Source organism: Haliotis asinina, chromosome 8, assembly GCF_037392515.1.
Source record: "Haliotis asinina isolate JCU_RB_2024 chromosome 8, JCU_Hal_asi_v2, whole genome shotgun sequence".
Classification (NCBI taxonomy): domain Eukaryota; kingdom Metazoa; phylum Mollusca; class Gastropoda; order Lepetellida; family Haliotidae; genus Haliotis; species Haliotis asinina.
In genome coordinates this window covers 34,687,594-34,713,828 of record NC_090287.1, presented here as the reverse complement: position 1 = coordinate 34,713,828, position 26,235 = coordinate 34,687,594, and the positions used below count along the sequence as shown (strand labels likewise).

Here is a 26,235-nt window from a genome sequence, read left to right as displayed (position 1 = left end):
GCTGAGTAGGTTTTCACTTGGCGCTTTGATACATTCACCAACTAACACTCCCAAACAATGTCATTTACGATTTCACAAATAGACTAACTCAACGTTATCTCACGCAGTGATTTTTATACACATGAAAGTAAATAGAATGGAACTGTATCAGTTTTTTTTAAATAAAACGAACATTCAGATTTCAGATGTGTTCACTAGAAATAAAGTCCGCCTTTGTTCTTTTCAATACTTTACAAGATTCAGACCAGCTGAGTTTAGAGATTTAGTAATACTTTAGATGTTAGCGTACTTGTGAATTTAAACGGAACACGACTAACGCGTTGTGAGACATCACAGATGGGTATTTGTTTTTGAAGAACGAATAAATCAAGGTATCTTAGCAACACTTTTGTACCCGATTATGCTCTAATGCACAAATATGTAAATGTAAACAGGAAATAGCTGTGTATTTTTATGAGTTGTTTTTCCAGTTGTCCAGAAATAGTTATAATACATTGGCTATACTCCTTAGATTGTCCTGCGTTGAACTGTTCCTCAACAGATAGGTACATAGTTCAGAACGTATGGCGATGTTTTGTCAGGCTTTACAGATCGACTGCAGCTTGCAGTTTGGAACCTCACCGATCACCTTTGTATATGTTGTCACCTTTCGTCACCTGCTCCGCGCCTCGATGCAGACCATTAGGTCAACGAGGCCACTATTCATATGTCGCCTGTAGGAGTATTGTCCGGGAATTGAAGAGCCGTTTAACTGACCTGGGTGTTACCTTTGGAACTTATTAACTCGTATATGAGAGAATATCAAGTAATTCACACAAAGGCTTTGTCTTCATGGGTGAGGTGACCACGTTGAAAACATCAACAGAGGACAACGACACTCAACAGAAGACAGCTCAACGGTGGCGATAGATCCGCCCGCCATGTCAGAGAAATTTATACAGCTGATGTCTGGGACGTACACAAAACTTCTCAGAAATGTCTTTAGAATAATCTTATGTCGTGAAAAATCATAGACAAAGAGGACTCCTAACACTTGCTCACGTTAAGAGTTCTTTTGATATGAAGAGTCTTTATAATTAGACCTTAAGACAATTCTCAAAACTCACACAAAATCTCAGTACTTTCTACACTTAGGAGTAGCTTTTACTTCTGAGAACTTTAAGAAATAAACTTTTCCTGATAATGTTGCTGTAGATATGGAATCTTTTCATCAGGTCGCTGACCCTAAACGTAGTTTCATAAAGAACAGTAGCATACGGGTTTCTACTATTCTAGCAGAAACGTTCTAGTGTCAGCTAAACTTGATTCCTAATCCCACTGAATAATTATTTGGCGGTATTGTTTAAAATACCTTTGGCGATATACATTTAGACATTTATGCTGATCATCAGAGGAATGTTTTAAATATACGCGTGGCTGTTCTTTGTGACACTTCAGGGTTTATTGGGATTATTAGAAATGCATATATACGTAAACATTCTTAATTTCGTACATGATCGCTATTTCGTTGTGTATGTGTTATGTAAAGTGCATGTTGGCCGGAAAATAATTTTACTCTTTTAATGTTTTAAAACGTGTTTCATTTATCACGTTTACACCATATAGTGATATATGGTCTCAGCTTTTCACGTGTTCAGTATTGAAATACAATAGTTGTAGTTAGGATCGATAATGAACACTTTCTGACTGGATTTGTATAGTCACAGATTGCATGGTTACATGAAAACAATGCCCTGTGTCCGGTGACGAGCAGTGACCAGAGCTTCTGATACAGCTGATAATATTAGTCTCTCTTTGTGTAAAGCTGTAGAAAACTGCGAGTGTACCTGGGTTGAGATCATCCTCCAACAGGTCATCCAAAGGTTAAACGCTTAGTTTAGATCAGTGGTTGCGCGGGGTACACAGATGTTATGCTAACCCAGTCACAGGGAATGTGAGCCATGACAACCACTTTTGCCAGCTGGTCGTCGTGTGGACCAATGAAAGAAAGAAGGCAGGTGACACATGTGTGTGCGTGTGCCCTGTGCCAATAAGGTTAGAGCCTTGAGAGACTTTGTTTGAAACCCTGCCTTATACTTCCACACACAAAGGTTTTGCACTTGTGAGTGTTCGGTGAGTCTGACAACCATGTCGTAGATCAGGAACAGTTTCTTTGGATACATATCGTTGAAATTCGACCTCTCTCCTACTGATTCCCGAGGTATTCGACACATACAGGTTCGTCTTAATACTCTTCTTTGTTACAACCCCAGGGATGAGAGACCATTATATGTTATATGGTTTCTTCTGGGCTCAACTACACATTCATAAGTCAATATATTCATAACTATCTCGCGATTGCTTCTTCCACAAAGTGTAAACTCTCATCGTCATGTAGCATGAAGGTCTCTTTAACTCTGTATTATTTGGTCATTGTGTTCATGACAGAATGCATTGGTCTAGGGATATCTTCTTTTGTTATCTTTTGCCGCCAACAGATGCGGAAGTGTATCCACTGTTCTGCTTGAGTGACTACCAAGCGTGACGAATCTGAAACGCCCAAGCAATATCTTTTACAGATTGTGGACGTGTTGATGGAATTGTGATGAGGTTAAACAGTTGTTCTGTGGACTCTGTACGTCATCATGCTGCAGTTCATTAATAGGAACATAATATAAATGACTTCCTTTGCTGTCGTGTGTATTGTTGAGCCAGAGTACTGAAATGAAAGTCAGCAGTCAACACAAAAGTATCTAATGAAGTTTCGTTGTAGGACACAGATAGAAGTTAATGTAATCACATTCCCATGTCACATGTCGTGAATAAGGCATAATGAACCTCTCATTGGTAATATTTTCAGTGTGATGAACAGCAATCAAGATGACAGTATCAGAGTTTAAAACAAATGCGGACATCGTTAGTCCAAAGTATTGGTACATGAATGACGTGAAGAAATAGAATCACATTGATAGTTAGACCTGCCCGAAGCAAACAGACACACATTAATATTTTCCCGATCCCCGAGAGATCATATTGATCTGGTTAGACCTGCCAGAAGAGATCTGCTCTTTCGGACCCACAACTTTCCCACTGTGCAGAAAAACGCAGAAAAGTCAGCATTAATCATAGAGACAGCAACATAAACATAATACCATTCTACTGAAACTGTAAAAAACGACAACTTTAAATTGACAACTTTTAAAGTGGAGCAAGAATCGAAAAGTCTGCAGCTTCGATTTTGCGCATGCGCACATGTTGCCATTTTCCATTTTGGACGAAAGTTACATTCCATTTTTCAAGTATTTCAGTTGTGTAATGTGGCAGTTATCATCATCATGCTTGTGTGCACACATGGTTAGTTTACATTCCATTCGTATGACATAACTGACAGTAATTATTTCGACACATTCAATAATGTTCTACGCGCGGCGACGCACGGTTGCTGGGAAACTTGACAAGCGCGGACCATAATGCGTATGCGCAGTGGAGGTCAAAGATTGCTCATGTAAAAATGTCGCAGTTTTTCGTTGTCGTGTTTATTATTTCATTAACTACGTCTTATGGTTATGTTGCTATTTTCACGATTAATGTGGACGTTTCTGTGTTTAGCTGCACAGTGGGAAAGTGGGCCTGTCTTTGGACCAGTTTCAAAACTTCCTCTCATTAGGAGTGAAGATGATTGAGTGTTGAAACTTTGTGTCCATTCGTTTTCTTCCCGTAGTTGAGCGATATATGGACATGATCAGAGGTCATTATTTCGACCATTCCATGAGGTTAAATGAAGCTGATTACTGATTACTGAAACTTAACTGATTACTACCACGCAGGATCATTACTGGTTGTGGAGAAATCATTACATGTCCTTGTTTCAGAAACAAGGCCTACACGAGGATGAGTTCAGAGATGCATACAGCTATTTAGGAAGAAAACAAGTCAAAATGGATGACATTAAAAAACAGGACTTAACGTCGTCCAAAGATAGCAACAGTAATAATCAAGAAAAGGCGGTGTCTTACACTAAGGACAGAATTGTAACCACAATCGTTTTGATGCTGTACATGTGTGCCAGTATGCCTTCCTTCCCTTTGTTCACCCAATACATCCACTCTCGCTATGAGGACTTTTACAGGAACGTCACAAACTCTTCGTCGACATCGCCTGGCACACATTCACCGTGTGTTCACAACACAAGCGAAGAAGCTGATAAGATGCAGGTGTACATTCAACGATCCACGTCGTATGAGGTACTGAAGTTAAGCTTGTCTGTTCAGGTTCCTTCCACCATCGTCAACATAGTCGTGGGGTCCTACTCGGACCACATCGGCAGAAAGATGCTGTTTATTTCGCCGCTGCTTGGATGTATTTGTAGATATGCAGTTTTCATGTTGGTTGTCAAGTTCCATCTTAATCTCAACTTCATCATCCTCGGGACTCTGCTAGACGGGTTTTCCGGTTCGGCTAGCACCTTCATCCTTGCCAACATGGCCTATGCAGCCGACGTGACTAAGACCCATGCTACAAGAACATTCGCAATAGTCATAGCAGATTGTTCGGTGTCTATCGCCATAGCAATAGGACAGCTTATGACAGGATTCCTTATCCAGAGGCTTGGCTACTTCTGTCCTTCAGTCATTAATACAACTTTAATCCTGCTTGCCACAGTCATTGTCACATATGGCCTTACGGAAACAGTAAAGAAAAAGGAGGTTAAAGAATTTTCGCCTGTAGTTCATTTGAAGAAAGTGTTTGGATTTTACTTCAACAAAAGCAATGGCAATACGCGTTGTATATTCATTACCTCTGTGATTGTCTTTGCCCTAATACATATTGTGAATATTGGCTTGACATCTATTGAGACACTGTATCAGCTAGGGCGACCTTTTTGTTGGGACCCCGAAGAGATAGGTTACTACGGTGCTTATTCCACAGTATTCATGGCCATCAGCGGACTCATTGCCATCAAGCTTGGGTCAAAGTGCATGAGGGTGGAGATTCTTGCTGTAACAGGGATGTTCCTACAGATGGGGTCTCTCATTCTGGAAGGCCTGGCCAGTACGGACACCATGCTGTATTCAGGTAATATATATGCCATGTGTGTCTTAAAAATAACTTTACAAATTGTACAATTCATTAATAATCCCTAAATAGGTAAATGCTTTCAGTAAAGTGTTTGCACACTACACCAATTTTGTTTGTCTGTTTGTTTAATTGTTATTGAATGCCACACTCAGCAATATTCCATCTGTATGGCGGCGTTCTGCAAATAAACGAGTCTTGACGAGAAAATTCAGTGATCAGTAGCATGAGCATCGATGTACCCAAGTGTGACGTATCAACCAAATCAGCGAACCCGATGCCGATAAAAACATGGACTGCTCGGCTCAGACTCAGTATATTGACATCCATGATACTGCAACATGGTATCTCAGAGTGCTAGCTGGCGATAAAACCTCCACATTGGGACTACTACAAGCCGTCGCATTTAATGTATCCACGCTTGATATGTGCAATAATCTTGAACTCGACACACACTCACCTAACCTCACCGCCAAAAATGCCATTTCATGTACAGTGCTGGACAGTACTACCCACGATAATTGACGCTGGAGATACTTACGAACATTTTAGATAAATAACATCAGTGGTTGTAGTGCTAACGCAAATTCAGAAAGTTTTATCGTGCCTTTTGTGTGTATCTGTATAACTTGCCATTTTATTTTGGGAAAAGAAATTGAAAAGATGACGTGTGTTAATGATGAGCATATGTATATATATTAATCTTGTCTCGTCGCAATATGACTGAAATAATGCCTAGGCGACGTAAAATCTCAACTCAATGAATCAGTGAATCACAAGAAATGTCCCCACCCCTAGCCCCGTCACTCCAAGATTCTTGATTGTATTTTGACATTTGTGTATATTTTATAATACTTATAACCGTAGAGATTAGGTGTCACAATTTTAAGCTACTTGTTTCACTGGCATATTATTTCAGTGCCCTTTGTTTCGTCAATCAGTGGTGTGTCGGTGCCTGTGATTCGGTCGGTGATGTCGCACATGGTAGATTCTCAAGAGCAAGGTAGGTCCTTTTTCGCATGTGGGTTACGACAAGGGTGCGTTTTTAGCCTGGTTCTTTTCATATTCTTTATTAATAGTTTGTGTATGTATGAGGGTAGTGGGGTAGCCTAATAGGTAAAACGTCCGCTAAGTCCCGGGTTCCATTTGCCACATGGTGTCCTCCGCCGTGATATTGCCGGGATATTTTGCTAAAAGTGGCGTAAAACCTTACCAGAAGGGTAAGCTGCTTGTGAACATGACATATTTGTTACATTATGTTTTTATCGTATACTGTTCGGGACTCCCAGTGGCTGTGTCCTTGTGTATATATTACTGACAGTTTCACTATGAATGAAGACGTACTTCCTCCCCACCAGGTGCCATCTTCTCCAGCATGGCCGCCGTCGATACCCTGAGTGGAGCTATTGGGAGTGCTACCTTCACTTTCCTTTACAGCGCAACGGTCGATACCATGAGAGGAATGGCGTTCTTAGTAATGGCGGCCATCATGCTTATGGCTGCTGTGATTATGACGTAAGTAACGTTTTTAAAAGTATATAACAACTTGATTAGTACATTTACCTTTCTGTCATCGGGACGGTGAGGTAGCCGTGTGGTTAAACCGTTTGTTCGTCACGCCGGAGACCCTGTTTCGATTCTCCACATGGGTACAATGTGTGAAGCCCATTTGTGGCGTTCCCCCGATGTGATATTGCTGGAATATTATTATAGGCTGCGTACAGTCACCACCTCACTCACTTTCAATCATCTCTCGGAATCATCGGGTTATTGTTCTAATCCCAGATTCTATCTCAATGTTTTAAACGAAATGTTTGCTGTTTCATTACTTAAGACTTTCCATCGAAACAAACCTTGGCTTGAAACCAAGTTTCAGTAACATGTGACGGATTCTCACTCCCATTATGACCCGACCGTTGAGAAAATCATGTTTCCTTTAGTGCTACCTTAGCGTGTGGTGGTTGAAGTATCCTCTCTTTGCGCCGAAGATTCGGGTTCGATTGCTTACATGTGTGCAATGTATTATCCCATTTGTGGTTTCCCCCACTGTGATATTGCTGGAATATAGCTACAACTGGAGAAAAATTAAGCTCACTGTGACAAATTACAACAAAACGTTGTTAAAAGCTACATCAATTCACTCGTCTTTTATATCTTTTTTTTGTTTTGTTTTGTTTTCAGTGTGGTAATTGTATGGTCTCCCAAGCAGCCGGAGTATGTCCTGATTGTTTCTCAACGTCAAGATGAAGAACCAACTGGAGCTGGATGTAGCAAGAGAACAAAATTGCTGGGAGGGCCACTTCAGAAAACATACTTGACCATGAAAAAACCTCCAGCCGTTGTATAAAAGTACCATGCAAGATTTACCTTCGGTCTCACATTGTATGGTGTACCAGTGGATGGAACAATCAACTGAAAGTGACTATACTTTAATACAAGGAAGCGAGTTTTAGAAATGTCAAACTTGAGTATCATATTGTGTGGTGTACCAGTCGATGGAAGAGTCAACTGAAAGGGACTATCCTTTACCGCAAGGAAGCTGTACTTGACCATAAGGAAGAGTGGTTAATGGATATCAACTTATATATTACGAGGAAAGCAACGTTTCAGTGTATATGCTTACTCACTCATCCTCACCCGATGAAGGAGTAAGCATGGATGGTTAATTGCTTACTAACTGCTTAACTGGCTATATATACTGAACAGGAAAAGAAACACAAATGTAAGCATTGATTTTATTTGTCTTCTATATCAAAATTTGACAAAATAGAGTTGCGTTTCTTTTGTTGTTTAGTATATATTTGCAACTGTCCATATGAATTCATTAGTATTGTGTTGTTAGTATTTTACGAATCGTCAGTAGTGTAGAGTATGTCCATATGTCCAAGAGTTTTGTCCGTGCATTTTATGCATTGTACCTTTTACCTTTTTTACGGAAAAAAATGTACACAATTTTACCTATGGTTATCAGCATGTGTTATTGAATCATCACGCCCATGACCTCTATAAGTTCGCGACATGCTCGCTACTACTGGCCGTCGGTGCTTCGGTCCAACTAAATGACATGAGGCCTGTTAAGGTCCCGGGGGTAGAATAGGCCTTCAGCTACCCATGCTTGCCTTTAAAGGCGACTATGCTTTGACAGTAAGAGGCGACTAACGGGATCGGGTGGTCAGGCTCACTGACTTGGTTAACACATGTCATCGGTTCCCAATTGCGCAGATCGATGCTCATTTTGTTGATCACTGGACTGTCTGGTCCAAACTTGATTTTTAGAGACCGCCGCCATATTGCTGAGTAAAACAAAACTCACTCACTAAATGACATGATCTCAAGTTCACAATAACAACGTTTTATCTGTAAACGCCATTATCTGTGATATCTGGGACAGGTGTGAAAAACGGATGTCACTCACAAATCATTGGGTGGCTGCCATGTGCACTCACTGAGAAATGGAACTTAGATCGACAAACCATTGCTATTCTCTTTTTACTCAAATGTTATAGGACATCTAATCATGATTTGTTACGCTTGGCACAACCATCAGCCACCCAATGATTTGAGACTGTCATTCGTGTTATATACCTATTCTACCTATTGCAGATCACCGATTAGCATTTGAGATTTTTTGTCCAAGAGTAAATTAAAAGCAACGATCTTCATTTTATATGTAGTCTTTGTACAAAAAAAGTACTTCAATACATCAGATACACTTCCCGCTGTGACAATGTTGTCCTCAACAGACACAATCCCACATTCACATTGTGCAATGTGTCATATAAATGCTTCATTGTTCTGACACTGCCAGGTCGCTAGAGAGCATGTCAGTTATTAATTGTACTGTGATAATGTATCGCATGGTTACTGAGTCATTTACGACCTCACTGTCGCTTGTATCGTGTACCAGCTTCCCTTTTATATACGTCGCATGGTATCATGAATGATCTCACCTTCTCGGTGAGCTAACAGTTTATTTTAGAAGTTGTAAAGATAACGGAAAACATATTCTGTGGTCAACTTCTTTATTTTCAACGAATGCCACGTTTCCTTGGACATGCTAACACTGTTATCAAGCAAGTGATTTTTTCACTCCCTATATTGTTCTTGCAGACATGAATGCGTTTTCAGCTATTGCGTATATACTGGTGATGCCGCATGACATCACATGTGCTGTTATAAATATATGTTATTTCATAACCTCATGGTGATAATCACATTTTACGGATGTCGCTTATCCAGCTAGGAGGGGCGGTAGGGTAGCTTTGATTCGCCTTATGGGTGCAATAAGTGAAGCCCATTTCTGGTGTCCACCACCACCGCTGAAAGCGGCGTAAAACCTCACTCACTCGCGCTTACTCGCTCGCACGCACGCATGTAGTCTCTCTAGTTTATTGTAAGAACGTGGAGAAATTGAATTGAATGGTCTTCACAGTCCAACCAGATGACACTCGGATATTATCAACAACTTTTCAATGCATTTATTCTTTATCAATATGGTTTCTATCGACAATGCAATATACATTCCTGTTCAGTTTTGTTATTTTGTGTTGTTTGTTTAGTGTCTCACATACATTTACAGTTATAAGATATTTGCTAGTGGTTTGCGTGTGCATGGAGTGAGTGAGTCGAGTTTTACACCGCACTCAGCAATATTCCAGCAATATGGCGGCGATATGTAAATAATCGAGTCTAAACCAGACAATCCAGTGATCAACAACATGAACATCGATCTGCGCAACTGGGAACCGATCACAACCAAATCAGCGAGCCTGATCACCCGATCCCGTTAGTCGCCTCTTACGCCCCTAGTCGCCTTTAGGGCAAGCATGGGTAGCTGAAGGCCTATTCTACCCCTGACCTACGCGGTTTCCTGTGCATAGAGTTCAGTTCACAAATCTGTTTGGCACGGAGAGTCTTGGGTAAGTGAGTAATCGTGTTTCGCTGCATGACTAATGAGGGTTTCAAAGACTTCAGTCAAGCCCTAAACTAAGCACATATAATACATGTGGCCTCACCTTAGTTGAGGTTGTTAAAAAGTTGCCTCTCTTCAGCCAGCAGAAAATGGATACCCGGTGGTATATGCCATGTCATTATTAACTTTCTAACGCCTGGCAGATGGCTTGGGTTAGTCGGGGTAATAATGTGGCGAGCACTGATTATTGAAACATAAATATTCACATATGAATGGAGTTCTGCGCATTATGAATCAAATTTGCACTTACTATTATTATTGGGTACATTATTATGTTATTATTGAATACATTTTCTGACGTTTGTTTACGTCCAAACGTCCTTGCAGACCCATGGCATTTCAAAGGCGTGTCTGAAGCTATGCTCTCTTGCAAGTACCGAGTGACCAAAGTGCAATAGGAAATAATGTAACAGATGGTTACATTCCATCCTCATGAAGCACATTAACATGCAATAGATTAACCACCACCTGCCAGTGGGAATCACAATCACTTCATAAATTTCATCGGCACAACTTGTGGCAGACTCGCAGAGACAGAGCGAGCATATAAACACGGTTACAATATAGATTGAAATGAAGTTATTCAGGAAGTAAACTAACAACCCTAACAGGATGGACAGCGTACAAGAACAACCTCAGGTTGTCAAGTCACAGGAAACCGCTAGTAATCTTGAAGAGAAACCCAATTCTTCCATCAAGGAGATGGTCATATCCACCGTGGTTTTGATACTGTTCACATGTGCAGGTAACTCCTCTTTCCCTTTGTTTACACAGTACATTAACTCTTGCTATTGGGAGGTCTACAGTAACGGCACTATCTCAACGAATAACCAATCACCGTGTCGTGCCAATGTCAGCGATGAAGCTAGTGGGGTGGAGGTGCGAGTTCAACAGTCCACATCTTTGGAAACCTTGAAGATATGCCTGTGTTTTCTGATTCCCTCTGTGTTCGTGAACATGTTTGTGGGGTCCTACTCGGACCACATAGGCAGAAAGGCGCTGTTTCTTTTACCGATGCTGGGAAGTACTTGTAAATATGTAGGTTTCTTACTGGTTGTCAAGTTCCATCTCAATCTGAACTTCCTCCTCATCGGGACTCTCATGGACGGGCTTTCCGGTTCAATATTCACCTTCATTCTTGCCAACATGGCCTATGCAGCCGATGTGACGACTACCCACAGCGCAAGGACATTAGCTATAGTGATTACAGACTGTTCGTTGTCTATCGCCACAGCATTAGGACAGATTATGACAGGATTCCTTATCCAGAAGCTTGACTACTTCTACGCATCAGTCATTTATACAACTATAATCCTGCTTGCCATAGCCATCGTCATATTTGGCATTACGGAAACAGTAAAGAAAACGGAGGTTAAGGAACTTTCGCCTGTAGTTCATTTCAAGAAAGTGTTCGGATTTTACTTCAACAAAAGCCGAGACAATAAGCGATCCATATTTATTGTTTATGTGATTGTCTTTGCTCTGCTGTCCATTGGACTGTCTGGTAAATATACGATTGAGATATTGTATGAGCTGGGTCGACCCTTCTGTTGGAATCCTGTAAAGATAGGTTACTACGGCGCATATACCACAGTATTCATGACTATTTGCGGACTTCTTGCCATCAAACTTGGACCAGTGTGCGTGAGAGTGGAGATTCTTGCTGTAGCAGGGATGTTCCTACAGATGGGGTCTCTCATACTGGAAGGCCTGGCCCGCACAGACGCTATGCTGTATTCAGGTAATGTTACCATTCGTGCCTTTAAGCATATAAAACATACTCTAGGTAATGCACGAACTTCGATGACCAATGGCCCAATAGGGATTAGAGTGTATAATGAACACTCTTTTTGCATGCATTTGCAGGAGAAATATATTGGTGCAGCTTGGCTTTAAAGATATACATATTGTATGTATTACATTATGCATTTCTACATGCAGCCAGCTCATGTAAAATATTTGTAGCTAGTATCAAGCAAGTAACAAAATTCTTTAAGTCAGCAGTACGTCACTGCGTGTAGTGAGTGATTTGTCATTGTTCCTTTCGTCAACAATTGTCCTTCATATTCACATCAGAACGTCGCTACAGTGAGTGATTTGTCTTTGTTCTTTATGTAAGCCATTTTCCATCATGATTATGGGAAAAGAACGTTGTCACTTTTAAATTAGAAAGTGGTACAGGTTCGAACACAAGCAGAAAATGTTCGTCAAAATGCAACATGGCCTTGGTAACAAAGAAGCTGTCCGTGCATTTTTAGAAACGTGAAACATGTAGTTATGTGACAGTGGGCACCCGTGAAGAGCTACCTCCTCGTGGTGGGCGCTGGGTAACGCTAAGCGTTCTTCTCCCATGTGGACCTGGGACAGAATGTGCCCACAGCACCCCATTGCTGGTCGTAAACGGCGACCAGATTGGGCAATCTGTTTGCCGTGGGTTGCGCCCCTGTGGAGGACGGGATCCCGTTGGTTGAGGGCAATTGTAAACCAAAAGTCACTGTGTCCTGTAATCTGATTGGTTGAAAAACATGATCAAATGGTATTAGATTCCCGGAAACTGCAAGACTATTCACTGCGTATTTACACGCAAACAATTGTTTTGTTGTGTCATCATTGGTGACGTCATTCAAATCATATTGTGACGTAAAGTTAGAATGACGTCACAAATGAGCAACTCCTGATGCTACCATGGGAACCAGCTGAAACGGCCAGCTGATGACACTTTACTGCTGTACTCATACTCGATGTAAACGAGTGCAAACAGTAAAACCCCTTTGGTTTACCTTTTTGTTTACAGTGTCGATAAACATCATGTGTTGGCCAATTTCCGGGTGTTATTTAGTATTTGAAGCACGGGACTATTTCACTTGAAACCTCCGGTTGACGCCGTCGGTTCCAAATGAATTCCCGTGCTTCAAATACTCAATAACACCCGGAAATTGACCAGCACATGATGTTTATCTCCTAATTGTAAACCGAAAGTCACTGTGTTCTGTAATCTGATTGGTTGAAAAACATGATCAAATGGTATTAGATTCCCGGAAACTGCAAGACCATTCACTGCGTATTTACACGTAAACAATTGTTTTGTTGTGTCATCAACAGTGGTGACGTCATTCAAATCATATTGTGACGTAAAGTTAGAATGACGTCACAAATGAGCAACTCCTGATGCTACTATGGGAACCAGCTATTCACTGCGTATTGACACGGAAACATTTGTTTTGTTGTGTCATCAACTTTGGAAGCAAAGGGTGAACGTGCCCTTGATTCCTACTCACCATTTCTGTTACAGAAGGGGTTACAGGGCAAAGCCGGTGAGTTGAAAAATTATGGTCTGTGACCTTTTGGCTGAATATTCAGGAAGTCCAAGGCCATTGACCTTATGACGTCAACCAACTTAGCTGACATTCCAATTACGTGTTTAGCTCAAAAGACCCTTAACTTTTCCAAATGACTAATCCGTGACAGAGACCGAAGTCTCGCAGATGAATCTGTTCAAGACATTGTATCTCAGCTTCTCAGTCAAGGTGTCATAGAGGCAAAACGATTTACATATCGTTAAGTTGGCCGGGTGTTCCCATCTAACACATATCTGATGACTTTTGACACCCCGGTTTTACCACTTTCTATTAAGGTTGGATCTTTTTCCATGACAGTTGATCTCTTTATCCCACGCCCTACTCGTTGTTGTAACTCTCAGAAGTTTGACCTCGGGCAAAATTCTTCTAGGGACAAGTTACCTTGCTTCCGATGTGGAGAACCTGATCATGATGGCAAAATATGTGCAAACCATAAAGGTCAGAGGATTTATTTATTTATTGGGGAATTTATGTCTGATAATAGCTTGTGTGTTTTTAATGACGAATCAAGAACCTCTCTACATCCTGGAACAGGAACCTATTCTGCACTTGATCTGTCCCTCTCTGATTCGAATGTTTACAACGAATTTGACTGGTCTGTTCATGATGACCTTTGCGGAAGTGACCACTTCACAACTGTCCTAAAAGCTATCAGTGATGATGATTCACCTTTATCACGGTGGAATTTTAATAAGGCCACTTGGTCGTTACATGAAATGTTGCGTTTGGAAAAATTAATGCCACAAACCTTTATGAATGTATCAGATACGATAGAGTTGTTTTCCGCTCAGTTTAATGAAATTGCTGGACGCGCTGGCCAGCACAGACGCTATGCTGTATTCAGGTAATACTAACATTCATGTCCTTATCTACATAGAATACACTTTGGATATTGTACGAACACACTTAGGTAACCAATGGCCCAACAGGGAGTAGCGTGTTTAATGAACAGTCATTTTGCATGCAGTTTGCAGTTTTACACTGGTTCAGCTTGGTATTTAGAAATTCATAGATATTTTGTATGTTACAAATATTTTATATTTCTAGATGCAGCCAGCTCATGTAAAAATGTACATTTGTAGCTCGTACTGAGCAAATAACTCCTCCCTCATATTCCCAGCAGTACGTCACGCCTGTAAGTGAAGTGAATGATTTGTCATTGTTCCTTGTATCAAACATCTTCCATCATGATTATGTGCACTGCCGAGTAAAAGAATGTTATCACTTTTAAATTAAAACGCTGGTACAGGTTCGAACCGAAGCAGAAATCATCCCCTAAAACGGAACATGATTGTGGCATAAATACCGAAGTTGGACAGAGCCAAGACTGAGACAAGCTCAGGGAGGTAGACATGGTCAGTATGGGAGTTTTACCGCGTCAGTTGGTAAGAGCTTTCAATTGCAGTCAGGCCATCTTCAGCAAAATTTAACTAATAAACCGTTACCACGAAACAGACCAGACCCAAGACTGCCCAAGATGAGGAAGGCCAAGAGTCACGACAACGGCTGAAGACCACTACAAACAGATTCTAACAGCGACGTGTTGAAAGCTGTTTGGTGCCTTTTATTCGACAACAGCTAAGAAATGTCGTTTTGCAGAACGAGAACACAAGTCGCAGAATTGTTCGAGAAAACCTGCACATGGTTAGCATCAACGTATTGCTTGGGCAGTTCTATTCCCAGACATACGCATCTCGGAGATCGACAGGAACCTGAACAGACCGTCTTGGAGTTATGGAACAGAATTCCCATTGACGTCTTCCGCCGACTGAAGATGGAGGTGACGTGTGCTGCTTGTATGGATGCCCAGGGTGGTCACAACCACTATTGACCTGTTGATGACGTCTCCCCTGTCTCTTGTCTCATCATGAGACTCTTTATGCACGTCTTCGATTTTGTGTAATTATGCATTTTGGCCCATTGACCCTTTCAAAATAATTTTCAGCAAATGCAAGTCAAACATTGCAATGAATTTGCAGTGAAGTTATCGGAGAATTATATCTATTTGAAAAATAATTATTACAAATTTCATATACGTCTTTGTTTCTATGTTTTCGGTCTAGTGAAGTCGGTGATAGCTAGCCCGGTATTTTATAATGTCATACAGAGGTACTTATGTACTGCCATACTCCATGGCAAAAGTTGATTTGCATGACTTTTCTCATTGTCTTACCTGTCATTGAATGATACTTGTACTCCCTTGTTCACTTCAGTTCCTCTTGTGGCGTCCATAAGCTCCGTGGCGGTACCCGTGATCCGCTCCGTCTTGTCCGGCATGGTGGAGTCTCATGAACAAGGTATGACTTTGAGATCTAAGATGTCGACGGATACACATGAAAAGGTCGCAAATGGTGTGACTGTGCAATCGACATAAAATGGGAGAACAGATAGAATTATAGTAAAGGTGTTCTGATCTTTCTCATAATATTTGTTAAAGGTCACATGCAACCAAAAAATCAAACATAATTGAAACATAATTATCACTTATTCATAACATATAATATGCATTGCTGATTAGGAAAAAAAACCAACAACAAGTAAACAAAATTATGAGCGTACATTTGCAAATCAAAAGAGCAATATCTTGTACTTTGGTCTACTACGCTCGCAAACGAAGGCCCCGGGATACCGAACCAAGTCAGAGTCGTTGTGTGTGCTCAATTGCCGATATGCTTAGCTGGATCTCTGTATATGGGGTATAAGCCCGACAGGTGTGATCAATGATTGAAGTTGTGCATTGCAATATGATCATTAGCAGACAAGCAGACAGACAAACATATAGGTGTCAATATACCAGACATTGAGGTTCCTCTGTGACAGAGGTTGCTTATCACAATCAAAATGTTTTAAATAATTTAGAGTAGATTATTTACTTGTTTGTGTAAGCAACCGAGATTAGACTTACTGTTGACTTAATTGTTTCATATTGGATAGAGTTAGTTTCTAAATTGTATATTTCTACAAATGCATTTTATGAATAAATTTCACCCTTTTCATTAAACATATCTTTAACAAAACATATACCCTTTCTTACCCAGTGCCTATATTCTACCCATTTGCCACCAATAGAAATATTAGAGTTGTACCATAGTGATTGAGTCTTTATGTCGGAAATATTTGTAATCTTATCATAGCATTTAGATAGATACAAACCCCATGCCAATATAACATCCCTCCAAAAAATATTAATAATGTACGGCACTAAAGTAGTATTTATATATAAGTAATCGGCTAACCACAAAGTCTGTATTCCTGGGATGAAAGTTCCAGCATCTTTGAACCAATATGACATGCTGTACAATCTTTTTATCCATGATAGTGTTTGTGATAATATCACAATCTAACGTCAGGTACTTTAATTCCTCCATATTTCGGTGGTTGCGTCATAACACTTCTTTTCACTCTATCTATCTTACCCTGCCATATACAATGAAAGCATTTCTTCTGAAAACTATTTAGCTGTTCATCTGAAGGGTTAGGTAGAGAAGTAAACAGATGGTTCATCTGAGGTAATAATAAAGATTTCAGAACAGTATTTCTACCCATAGGTGTTAAATGTGTAATTGGCCATTGTTTCATTTCTTTTTCAATACTATTAAATTTCTCTTCATAGTTTAAGTTTACCATTTCCTCTAAATCTAAACTGAAATTGGTCCCCAGTAGTTTAAAATGTGTCTGACTCCAATCCAAATTCCACTCTTTACATAGCTTGTACTTAGATCTCTTTTCTGACCAAATCCAAATTAATTTAGTCTTCTCCACATTTACTGTAAGTCCAGAAAATCTTTCAAAAAATATAGCGTATTCATAACAGCATATAGGCTTTTCTCCGAGCCACCCAAAGACATAGTAGTATCATCTGCAAATTGTTCTAAAATATGTTCCACGTTGCCCATTATAATACCTTTAATATTTTTTGTCATTTCTTATCAATATAGCCAATATTTCAACACACAAAATGAAGATATATGGTGATATCGGATCTCCCTGGCGACAGCCTCTTGTAACAGGGGAAAATGTACGTGCAAAACCATTAACTAACACGCTTGATTCAATATCTGTGAAAAAGGTAGACATCCACTTTTGAATACTCTCTCCAAAGTTGAAAAATCTTAATACGTTTAACATAAATTTCCTGTCTACCGAATCAAATGTTTTTTTTTCAAAATCTATAAGCAATAGTAATCCTGGAATCTGAAGTGTATCACTGTAGTCCATAAACTCGTGACATAAACTCTGTATGCATAATTATGGGAATAAAAGCATGAGAAAAATAGATTAGATTTACTGCTCAAGACCTCATACTCATGGCATGCATACTGCGTTATAGGCGCAGAGCAGCACAACTGTTGGAAGCATTTTTCCCCAGTGCTGGGGAAAAATAAGTGAATCGTTTAAACTCCGATTTTGCGGGGGTTTTTTCATCGCGTTTTTAGCTTTACAGGTTGAATTGGCATTGTTGATGATCTGTTTCGGTAAGTGTATACCGAAAGGTATCGATTCCGCAAAGTTGTGTTTTACGTTGCATATGAGCTTTAAATTAGATCAATATCTGCTGTGTAAGAACAATGATGGTATGACGCATGACTTCTTGTTGTCATCTGCTGGTTGTGCCGTTGGTTTCCTGTTTTACGCCGCATTCAGCAATATTTCATACATGTGGTGTCGGTCCGGAGAATAATGAAGTCTGAACCAGACAATCTAGTGATCAACAGCACGATCATAGATCTACGCAGTTGGCATACGATGAAACATTTTAACCGAGTCAGCGATCCTGACCACTTAATCACCTCTTTCGAAAAGCATTGGTTGCGACAAGTATGGTGTCTGAAGACTAATTGTAGCCTGGATCTTCATGGGTCCTCTATCAGAGAACATTCTTCCAACAACATTCTAAATGTTCGCTGTAAGGGACTCGTCACGGGACCAGTCCATCTGTCTTCTCGTTGGTTAAAACAGGTGCCGACGATAATTAAACAGCGACATATCACGATCACATGACTCTAACTCGTTCTCCACGCCTAAACCACCCCAAGCCAATTCATTCCTCCTTCACATCTCATCCTCCTCAACCGTGCAGATGCGGGTTAGAATTGAGCAGCCAATGCTTTTCGAAAGAGGTGATTAACGGTATCGGGTGGTCAGGTTCACCCACCTCGCTGACTTATGTCATCGTATCCCAGTGTGTAGATCGATGCTCATACTGTTGATCATTGAATTGTCTGGTCCAGATTGGATGAATTACAGACTGCCGTCAATTATAGTCTGGTAGAAAATGTGTCAGGACGGTGTTTGCTAACATTACTTTAAAACTATAAATGCTATCCGTTTCCAATTTGGTATGAGACTTTATAATACTTCTACCATTGAGGATTTTAACTGTCATAATTTATCACTCAATAATAAGAAAGTTGTCTATGAGAGCTGTCATTATTTCAAGTCACAACAACACCTCACATGTCACGGGTGTTGGGCTACTTACCGGAACAGCGAGCCGGTCATGTAAATAGGCAGATCTCATACCAAATTGGAAACGGATAGCACTTAAAGTAAAGTTACCAAACACCGTCCAGACACATTTTCTGCCAGACTATAGCTGTAATATTGCTGAGTGCTGTCTCAAACAACCAACCACCTTCTTCACCTTGATATGTTGTCATGTTTGCTCATCGTCGAGATCCTCTCTCGAGGGTATTTATAACTGCCCATTTGCACCACTGATTCCACAATAGGTGCCGTTGTTGTTGTTGATGTCTCTCCTAGCACATATTTTTCTGCTCCAGGTGCCATCTTCTCCAGTATGGCTACAGTCGATACCATATGTGCTTTTATGGGCAGTACAGTCTTAGCCTCACTATACAGAGCCACAGTGGGTACCATGAGAGGGATGGCGTTCCTAGTTCTCGCGGCCATAGCGTTCATCGCGGCCTTACTGACAATGTACGTATGACTCTTATCTGAGGGACTACGCACAGGGTGTTATTTTGCCAGGAACTGCAGCAAGTCGGTTCGAATATCAGGTTATCTTCAAATACTTCGAAAACCACTTTTACATTCTATGAGTAAACACGAGTAATTATGTAAACCGATTAGGACGTTACTATAACATTTGTACTTCCTCTTCCTTTCTAGGCTGGTAATTGTGAAGCTCCCCAGGCAGCCCAGCTATGAACAGATTCTGTCGCCGCCAGAAGATGAAAAAGCCCCAAATCCGAATCAAAATCATTATGGAACAATTCCGAAAGGAGAAAACAATACGTCGTGTTAAAGCACGGACAAAGGCCCTATGATTAGTTGATAATGGTTTCTTTTCACCATAACATCTGTACTTCCTATTACTTTCTAAACTGGTAATTGTGAAGCTCCATTGGGCAACCGGGCTATAAGCGCTTTCTGTGAAGAGTACGAGCATAAGAGTCTTCATCGAGTTAATCAATGCCGTTTGTATTCATGTAAGTGATAATAATTTTGACATGCACAGTGGTATAACTCAATATTGTAACAATCACATTAAATATATTCTAAACAACTATTCAATCTCTGATGCCTACCGAAGCTCGTTTTAACCGAGCATTTTAGATGATACAAACGGAACCGATGGTGGCTGCTCGTTTGCATATTACACTTTTTCATGCTCTGTATCAGCAAGTGAGGTTCATTATTTTCTTATATATAATATATATGGAAATATACATAGTTATTGGTATGCTGATGCATCAAATTGTATTTTAATTGATCGTCATGTCTGTCAGTATTAAGGGCGGTAATGCATTACAACTTCACGACGCAAATCAGAGTTGTTGTCCGATACAAGGTGGCCCATGTATGTTTGTAAAACACACATGCATGTCAGGAACAGGGTTGGGCGGTGTCAGGCAAAAACATAGACACACCTACTTATACCACCCCTGGATAAACCGTCAAACTGGTTATACCGCCATGAGTATTTCCCATAAGGATCTGGGATAGAACTGATCTTTAGCAACCCATGCTCGCCTAAGAAGCAACTCAAGGGATCAGGTGGTCAGACTCGCAGATTCGCTTGAGACATGTCATTGTATCCCAGTTGCGTAGGTCGATACTCATGCTCGATGGTCGGTTGTTAAGGTTTTCGGTCGTCTCCCCATAGACCTGGGTTCGATTCTCCACATGTGTATGATATGTCAAGACCTTTTCTGGTGTCCTCCGTCGTGATATTGCTGGAATATTTCTTAATGTGGCGTAAAACTAATCTCACTCACACACACATGTCTGGAGACAGTGTGATAAAGTGTAAATGCCTCTATTTACAGAGACTGGAGACCCGGGAAGATCCGGGTAAGAACTGGCTTCCAACAACCCTTGCTTGTCCTAAAAGGTGACTAACGGGTGGTCAGGCTAGCTGACTGGCTTGACACATCATTCGATGCTAATGCTGCTGAGCACTGGATTGTCTGATCCAGACTCAGTTATATACAGACTGCCATATAGCTGGAAAACTGTTGAGTAGGTTCGTGGTATAAACCTACCATGAGACCCATAAAAATATGATACTCTCCAAGTGTTATTGTTACATCAAATCAGTTTAACCGTAATTTTAGAAATAAAATTGAATTGTGCATTTGTGGAAAAGAGCAGTTACATCATAGTACTATGTGAGGTGCTGTGCCTGTCCTTTCATTGGCGCGTGAACAATTTTCATTTTTTTGCTTCATCGAGAATGTAAGGGACGTATATTCCCGCTCAGAGTGGGGATTTTTCATGGCGATGTAATTTAGTCTACCGCTCAGAAATGTATTACCCAACAAGTGAATATTTTTTTTTCAAGATCATTCTCAACATCACATCTCCACATTCCCTTATGACTGCTTCCGTTTTTCTAAATTTCACTTTAAACAAAAAAGTAAATTGAATAAATATCACCTCTGTTTACCTGTGGTCATTTCTGCCTGAAACGACTGAACAAGTACTTATACTCGAAAACTGAAGAGACACTCATGTAACATAATGTACAGTATACACTCTTTCATTCATGTCGGTGTCTGTAAAAGCATGGAGACCGATGATTGGAACATTATTTCAACCAGACAGGCGAACTCTGTGCCGGATTCCCACTGTAAATCTGCCGGGTGGTAAATGTACAGTCATGTGTGTCATGTTATACTTTGCAATTTCCCTCTTGATGTGTGCAGGCGATATATAGAGAGTCTAAGTCCACCTAAACGCTACCCACCATCTAGTCAATCTTATATTCAGACCAGGTTATCGAGTCAAAGTGTAATCCGTCAGTTCAACAACTATGGACGATCCCGCTTTAACACTGAAGGCGATACAGATCAACATGAACTCGATACAGGACAATATCAATACACTGAACAAGAGATTCGATGATTTTACGAGCGCCTTCAGTGGCAGATTGGGTGGTCTGAAAGGTGAAAAAGTGAGTTCGAATGAACGAAATGCTCTTCTGGAAAGGAAAGTAGATATATTTGAAGCACATTCATGACGCAATAATGTGATCTTCTTCAGCTTGGCAGAGAACAGAGGTGAGACCAAAGGAGCCCGATAACACACTGTACGTTAAACATACACCACAGATCTACACGCACGTCGTATATATTAATAGAGTAAAGGAGCAGCAGCTGCCATATTGGATTGTCGTGCCATCGACTCGCGACATAACACCCATTTTATTAACTTTAATACGTCCTCAAACTCGAAAATCAAACCAAAACACCTCTGGGGTGAACGTTATCCCGCACTCGCAGCCTCTCGCTTGGTCGCTGAACGGAAGTATTTATAGTATCGGTAAACAAGACGGCATGGTTTCTGAGTGAAAAGTCTTGGATGAGCTATGAGTTTGACACCCGATCAGACTTCAACAAAAAAAAACTATTTTAAATTTTGCGCGAATGTAATGAACTTGTTCTGGTAAAATTACTTATGTTCAGGGTACCAATGAGATCGCTCGAGAGGCTGCGAGTACCGAGTCGATGTCAGCATGACAATCCAATATGGCAGCTGCTGCTCCTTTACTCTACTAATACATACGACGTGCGTGTAAATCTGTGGTCTATGTTTAACCTACAGTGCGATATCGGGTTCCTGTGGGTGAGACCTGGCTACAGACAGACACCAGATAGAGACATTTCTGTAAGGACAGACATATCATTGTAGACAGTAGTACTGTTTCCATCAATTCGGTTCGTAGATTGAACTCTAACCGACTGATAATTGTTACATTTGTTTCCTACAAAGATAAGCAGAGATAACTACGTCGGTCCGACTTAAACGTAAAGGCGACAAACAACATCAGGTATCGGAAGACCTAACAGAAAGGGTACAATGGATGAGATGACAATCGTTCCCAGTGATGGAGAAAACACAAGGTGAAGGCAAATTTTCATTTATGAGTTCTGATAAGCTTATCATTGGAGGCAGTATGTGTGCATATGACGAAGCTAGTGATGATGTCAGACAGGTCGGACAGAAAGCTTGTGTATGTGTGGGGGTAGTGAGGTAGCCTAATGGGTAAAGCGTCTGCTAATCACGTGAAGTCCTGGGTTCCATTCCCCACATGGGTACTGTGTGTGGAAGCCCACTTCATGTGTCCTCCGCCGTGATATTGCCGGAATATATATGTATCGACCGTTGCGCTGTAAAGGAAGGTGAAGGTCGCACTCCCAATAGCTCCACTCATATATATATAGCACCGTACCAGGTGCCATCTTCTCCAGTATGGCCACTCTGAGTGGAGCTATTGGGAGTGCGACCTTCACCTTCCTTTACAGCGCAACGGTCGATACTATGAGAGGGATGGCGTTCTTACTAATGGCTGCTGTGATTATGATGTAGGTAACCTTTTCAAAAATATATGACAACTTGATTGATATATTTACCTTTCTGTCATTGGGACGGTGAGGTAGCCTTGTGGTTAAAGCTTTCGTTCGTCACGCCGGAGACCCTGTTTCGGTTCTCCACATGGATACAATGGGTGAAGCCCATTTGTGGCGTTCCCCCTCAGTGATATTGCTGGAATTTTATTAAAGACGGTGTACAGTCACCACCTCACTCACTTTCAATCATCTCTCGGAATCATCGGGTTATTGTTCTAATCCCAGATTCTATCTCAATATTGTACCATGGTTGACAAATCATAAACCTGTTTTAAGCGAAATGTTTGCTGTTACATTACTTAAGACTTTGCATCGAAACAAACCTTGGCTTGAAACCAAGCTTCAGTAACATGTGACAGGTTCTCACTCCCATTATGACCCGACCGTTAATCTCAAGTTCACAATGACAACGTTTTATCTGTAAACGCGATTATCTGTGATAGCCGGAATAGGTGTGTAAAACGGATGTCAGTCACAAATCAATGGGTGGCTGCCATCTACATTCACTCAGGTATGGAACTTAGATCGACAAACCATTGCTATTCTATGTTAACCTCAATCTTACAGAACATCTATTCACTATTTGTTACCCTTGGCACCACTTATGTGGAAAGTGGAAAATTTACTGAACAGCCACCCAATGATTTGAGACTGTCATCCGTATTATATACCTATTCTAGCTATCGCAGATCACCGATTAGCATTTGAGAATTTTGTCCAAGAGTAAATTACAAGCAACGATCTTCATTTTATATGAAATCTTTGTACAAAAATAGTAATACAATACATCAGATACATTTCCCGCTGTAACAATGTAAGACTGAACAGACACAGTCGCACATTCAATGCGTGCATTTGTGTTATATAAAAGCTTGATTGTTCTGACACTGCCAGGTTGGTGATACACAGGCGCAGCAGAGCATGTCAAGTAATAATTGTACTGTGATAATGTATCGCACGGTTACTGAGTCATTTACGACCTCACTGTCGCTTGTATCGTGTACCAGCTTCCCTTTTATATACATCGCATGGCATCATGAATTATCTCACCTTCTCGGTGAGCTAACGGTTTATTTTAGAAGTTTTATAGATAACGCAAAAAACCAAAATTATTTCACGAGGGACATAAACTTGATATGAAAGGGGAACGAGTTTTGTATCCTATTTATTACCCACGTTCTAAAAAGTGAAAATATCGTTAAAATAAAGCAATGTTATGCTTTCCTAAATAGAAGCGCGTAACGCGGATTAATACATCATATTGGTGATTGGAATGTCAACCGCTTCACTCCAGGAAAACGTACGTTGCGTAGAGGCAATGTATTTCCTATACGGCGCCTAATCAGAAGAAAATAAACAAGTTAAGACAGAATCAGGTCGTAATGAAAAGGACAAGGTATGATAAGAGTGGTTTGGGGCCCACTAACAGAATTGGCTGGAAACGTGTAATTTGTTTAGAGACAAGTTAGCTTTGCATAAAAATGCTACATCTTACATGAGGTTTTGTGGTCATCTTCTTTATTTTCAACGAATGCCACGTTTCCGTGTACATGCTAACACCGTTATCAAGCAAGTGATTTTTTCATTCCCTTTATTGTTCTTGCAGACATGAATGCGTTTTTAGCTATTGCGTATATACTGGTGATGCCGCATGACATCACATGTATAGTTATATATATATGACGTTATTTCATAACCTCACGATGATATTCACAGTTTACTGATGTCGCTTATCCAGCAAGGAGGGGCTGTAGGGTAGCTTTGGATTCGCCTTATGGGTGCAATAAGTGAAGCCCATTTCTGGTGTCCACCACCGTGATCTTGCTGGACTATTGCTGAAAGCGGCGTAAAACCTCACGCATTCACGCATACTCACTCGCACGCACGCACGCACGCAACTTCGCGCGTACTCTCTCTAGTTTATTGTATGGACATGGTCTTTCCAGTCAAACCAGATGACACTCGGATATTATCAACAACTTAACCATGCGTTTATTTTTTATCAATATGGTTTCTATCGACAATGCAATATACATTCCTGTTCTGTTTTGGTATTTTTTGTTGTTTGTTTAGTGTCTCACATACATTTACAGTTATAAGATATTTGCTAGTGGTTTGCGGTCATGTGCGTAGAGTGAGTGAGTTGACTTTTACACCGCACTCTGCAATATTCCAGCAATATGGCGGCGATATGTAAATAATCGAGTCTGGACCAGATAATCCAGTGATCAACAGCATGAACATGGAACTGGGAACCGATGACATATGTCAACCAAATCAGCGAGCCTGACCACCCGATCCCGTTAGTCGCCTCTTACGCCCCTAGTCGCCTTTTAGGGCAAGCATGGGTAGCTGAAGGCCTATTCTACCCCTGACCTACGCGGTTTCCTGTGCATAGAGTTCAGGTCACAAATCTGTTGGGCACGGAGGGTCTTGGGTAAGTGAGTTATCGTGTTTGGTTGCTTGACTAATGAGGGTTTCAAGGACTTCAGTCAAGCCCCACAACTAAGCACATACGATACATGTTAGTCGGGGTAATAATGTGGCGAGCATTGATTGTTAGCAGCATAAACATTCACAAAATGGAGTTCTGCTCATTATGAATCATATTTGCACTTACTATTATTATTGGGTACATTATTATGTCAATACATTTTCTGACGTTTGTTTACGTCCAAACGTCCTTGCAGACCCATGGCATTTCAAAGGCGTGTCTGAAGCTATGCTCTCAGGCAAGTATCGGGTGACCAAAGTGCAATAGGACATTATGCAACAGATGGTTACATTCCGTCCTCATAAAGTACAATAACACACAGTAGAACACCACCACCTGCCAGTAGGAATCACAATCACGTAATAAATTTCATCGGCACAACTTGTGGCAGACTCGCAGAGACAGAGCGAGCATATGAACACGGTTACAATCTAGACTGAAATGAAGTTATTCAGGAAGTAAACTAATAACCCTAACAGG

General features: G+C 40.7%; 2 protein-coding genes across 2 annotated transcripts; both read left to right on the top strand.

Moving 5' to 3' along the window:
• Window positions 1–3,917: 3,917 nt before the first annotated feature.
• LOC137295130 (lysosomal proton-coupled steroid conjugate and bile acid symporter SLC46A3-like) lies at window positions 3,918–9,584 on the top strand. The gene is made up of 4 exons (XM_067826453.1): window positions 3,918–5,055; window positions 5,975–6,058; window positions 6,414–6,570; window positions 7,237–9,584. The coding sequence occupies exons 1-4, from the start codon at window positions 3,918–3,920 to the stop codon at window positions 7,400–7,402; spliced, it is 1,545 nt and encodes a 514-aa protein (XP_067682554.1). The 3' UTR covers window positions 7,403–9,584.
• A 926-nt stretch (window positions 9,585–10,510) lies between these two features.
• LOC137294379 (lysosomal proton-coupled steroid conjugate and bile acid symporter SLC46A3-like) lies at window positions 10,511–20,922 on the top strand. Its single transcript, XM_067825382.1, has 4 exons — window positions 10,511–11,768; window positions 15,600–15,683; window positions 19,170–19,326; window positions 19,519–20,922. Exons 1-4 carry the CDS (start codon window positions 10,640–10,642, stop codon window positions 19,652–19,654), a joined length of 1,506 nt encoding a protein of 501 aa, XP_067681483.1. The 5' UTR covers window positions 10,511–10,639; the 3' UTR covers window positions 19,655–20,922.
• The last annotated feature ends 5,313 nt before the right edge of the window (window positions 20,923–26,235 follow it).